General features: G+C 43.2%; 1 protein-coding gene across 1 annotated transcript in view; it reads right to left on the bottom strand.

Annotated features, from left to right (window-relative positions):
• PRTG (protogenin) overlaps positions 1 to 2,023 on the bottom strand; it is a 134,090-nt gene extending 132,067 nt beyond the window's left edge. The window contains exon 1 of the mRNA XM_012555090.2: positions 1,712 to 2,023. Within this exon, the coding sequence (XP_012410544.1) occupies positions 1,712 to 1,763 (52 nt within the window). The 5' untranslated portion in view covers positions 1,764 to 2,023. The remainder of the gene's footprint in view (positions 1 to 1,711) is intronic.
• Positions 2,024 to 3,878: the final 1,855 nt, after the last annotated feature.

The raw sequence follows: 3,878 nt of genomic DNA on the forward strand, positions 1-3,878 counted from the left end.
CTCCCGCTCCCCCTCCCCTCCCAAGGTCTACAAATTACAGTTTCTGGGTATGAAAACACAAGAGTCCACAAACCCAAAAAGGTGGAAAAATTACAACTCTATCCAACAATGTTACATTAGGCAAAAATTAATTGAACAGAACATAAGAATAAAAAACACACTATCCTGAAAACAGTACTGTACAGAAAAATCATTATTCAACCAAATACATACACACATACATATATATAAAATTAGCCAATGGATACAGCAAAAAAGAAATGTTTATTAGAAATCCTCTTAGGTTTATGCTATTCTTTTTCGGGGGAAGTCTAGAATTAGAAACTTCTCTAATTTTCTGATATATTTCAATATTTAAAGAAATCTTTGTATTTTATTTTCCACAATTAATCATTAATGTGCAAATGAAATGAATTACTAATGTGAGGGTGGGTAAAAATATAGCCATGGGGTTTTACAACAGTTAAGAGTCATCTAGGAAACTCCCGCCAACAGTTTCCTAATCATCAGCTGTATAAACCTGAAGATTGTTCCTAAAGATTGTGCCTTTATCTCAAGAACTTCCCCTTCCTATTGTATGCCTTGCAAATCATCCATATGTAGGTATAGTGCAAAATCTATCTTGTGTGGATTAACAAAACCATGTAGCTAGAAACCCAAACAAACTCATTGCCTCGAGTTGATTCCAACTCACAGCACCCCTACAGAACAGACCAGAACTGCCTCATAGGGTTTCTAAGGAGTGGCTGGTGGATTCGAACCGCCAACCTTTTTGTTAGGAGCCAAGCTCTTAACCACTGCACCACCAGGGCTCCCATGTAGCTAAGATGCCTGTAAAATTGTTTTTAAGGTGCAATGTATTTGTGTTAATTTTTTTAAGATTTAAGTTGTGTATTGCAATCTTGAGCGCTGTGTGTTTCGCCACGTGAAGAGTTGGAAAGCCACAGTGGAAAGAGTCCTCTACCTGTTTCAGGGCATCGTTACATGCACCAGTTAGTTACCAAATCACCCACCAAGCAACGGGTCGCTTGGGCAAATGGTTGGTCTGACAGAGCTGTTAATACAAAGGAAATCATAAGACAGCAAACTTTATGACAACTGGAAAAAAGTGAGCAGATCTGGTTTAAGTCCATTAGGAATAATATGGAAATAGCCTTAATCTCTTTCCCTCCCAGCAGGAAAAGGCAAGAAATACTTCAAAGGCTTGAGAGTTACTGACCAACGCCCTCTCTTACAATTAAAAAGCAACATGGGTGATCCAAAAGCAGTCAGAGAAATGGAAGGTTAGACTACAAGACAGATTTAACACTCAAGGGTCATCTCCAAAGCAGAAAGTTCTGCTGGTGAGTGTTTTCATGCAATTACTGGTTTCCAAAAGATGAGATTTAAAAACAACTTCTGTTGTGTTAGACAAACTTCTATACCCAACTCTTCTCAAAGTGTGAAACCCTTGAAATTTACATAAAGCCAACTCCAGAGGTTTTATTTTACTTGACGTTCTAAACCTAATTTAACTTCTGTTCTCAACCACTCATTTGAATTTCTATATACAAACTTCTCTTGAATTTCTCTGCATGCCTTAGTTAGCGTCAATTATTATTGCCAGTAAAATTCTTAATGTGTGACTTTTAGTGTTATTATTTTAATAAATCAAGAAATCATCAAAATGCAGCAATTAAAAATATCATTAATCAAGAACTTAAGCACTTACTTGATAAGGTAAGATGAGCTTTCTGACTAAGAATGGCTCCATATTTGTTCATTGCCAGACACTGATAAAATCCTTCATCAGACTGCTCTCCTCGTTTGCTTTCCACCTCACTGATGTATAAGGAGCCATTAGACAGAACTTGGATCCGTTTATTTTCAGACACTTTTGCTCCATTTTTCAACCACGTGACCTTAATAGGGACATCTCCATGAGCATGGCAATCTAAAATGACTGAGTCCTTTCTTGTGACAGTTACATCCTGTGGTTCGTTTATAAAAAACAATTCGCTAAAGCACCAGACTCCTGTAGGGAAAAAGAGGAGAGAAATACCCAGAATTATAAGTATAAAGCCATTTCTTAGCACAACACACAATTGTGAAACAGTATTCAGTGGATAAGGAGACAGAGTTTAACACGCCACATCAATTTACTTCGCAAACTCCTAATAAACCAACCTGAGTTTCAGCAAACCTCTTCAACCAAGCTGAGAAATAACCACCTTTTACAACATCAACGCTAAACGCTTGGAGAGTTCAAAACACTATTCCTTGTAAGGATTCTGTTCTCAAGTTCCTTGCTAGACTTCTAAAATCATCAGGAAAACTCATGAGCACAAGCTGTTTGCTACTTTTACAAGCTTGTCAAAAAGATCGTGAACAGAGTAAGTCGTAAAAGTCTAATTTTACAAGAAATCATTAGCAAAACTCCAACTCTGCGAACAAGCAAGTTTATTTCCTTGTCCCTTGAAGTATTTTTGGAACCCCTGGCACCTACTCTTTTGGGAAATACGTTTATCTTTTGTGACAAATTACAAGTTTGTATTTTTACATCTGCCCTTTTACAACAAGGGCCCACTCCTCTCCTTGAAAGAAATCCATTTACTTAATTTCTGCAGAGCAAGCTAGGTATTTAAAAGACAAACAATAGACTCTCAAAAGTCGGTAACTCTTGCTGCTTGCACCCGGTGGGGGATCGGATTAGGAAACTTTTACTTCAATTTTTTTTAGAACTACCAACTGTTGGAAAAAATGTGTAACTAATTGGTCCTTACTGTCTAATAGGGATAGGAAATTGCTTAATCAGCCAATACACATTTTCAGCAGAGCAGAGGAAAGCTTTATTATCCTAAGCATACACATCCCTCCCGGGCCCCAGCCAGGATAAAGCATCCGACGACCAACGAATACCCTGTCACCGCTTGCATTTAGCGCAGAGACCGGCTAAAGATGTGCATACTGATTGGGGCCGAGTGAGACTCAGCGGTTGGGGGGAAGGTTTCATCTTCCTCGTGACGGTTTTCAATCTGTAACTGCGAATCCCTGGAACTGAGCTGTTTCTCATCCTCGCAGGTCCTCGGAAACCGCGCACGGCAGTCAGGGTCCCACGCGCAGGCCTCCTTCCCTGACGTCTGCCCTGGGCGATGCGGGCGGCCCTAACAGCCCCGCGCTGCGGACCACTCCGGAAGGCGCCCATTGTGTTCCCGAGCCACATCTGACTTTGATCCTTTTCTCAGGCTACCAGAAAACTAACTCCTCCAGAAAAGGAAAGCCCGGCGTTTGTAACCTGTAAATCAATAAAATAACCCTTTCTCCTAAACACCTCTCCTCCCTCCCCTCCTCCCCCCACTTCACACTTTCATCCCTTTGAGGAAACCAACAGGGACGCAAAAGAGAAAAATTAGTTCATCCAAGTTTGCCCAAGGCTAACCTAGAGCTTGGAGCAACCTTCAGAGCAACACCTCAGGCCCTGCCCCAAAATACCTGGCTGCCGGGTATGAGTCCTATTTAGACACCTTCCCTCCCAGCTTTGGTTACGTTTCTCCCTCGCTTCAGAAGCCATGCATCGGGCCCCCCGGGAACTTCCAACCCTCTTGCTCTCCAATTCCACCCCTCCAACTCCTCCTCGCTCGACCCAGATCCGGGAGTCTAGGGGCGCTCGGGGTGCTGACCTGGGCGCTGAGTCCACCCATTCCCTCGCCGCCCTAAAACGTGGGACCCCTGCGCTGAGGCAGCCACAGGGGGCCGGGGCGCCCCGCGCGGCGAAGCTGCACCCAGAAACCATATAAATAAAACCACGTGCGGCCGCCGAGCCCGGGCTGGAGGCGGGGACGGCCGGAGCAGGGACAATGGCGCGAGGTGGACAGCGGCCGCCCGGCACCGCAGCCCGC

The sequence above is a fragment of the Trichechus manatus genome, unplaced genomic scaffold (assembly GCF_000243295.1).
Source record: "Trichechus manatus latirostris isolate Lorelei unplaced genomic scaffold, TriManLat1.0 scaffold00030, whole genome shotgun sequence".
NCBI lineage: Eukaryota > Metazoa > Chordata > Mammalia > Sirenia > Trichechidae > Trichechus > Trichechus manatus.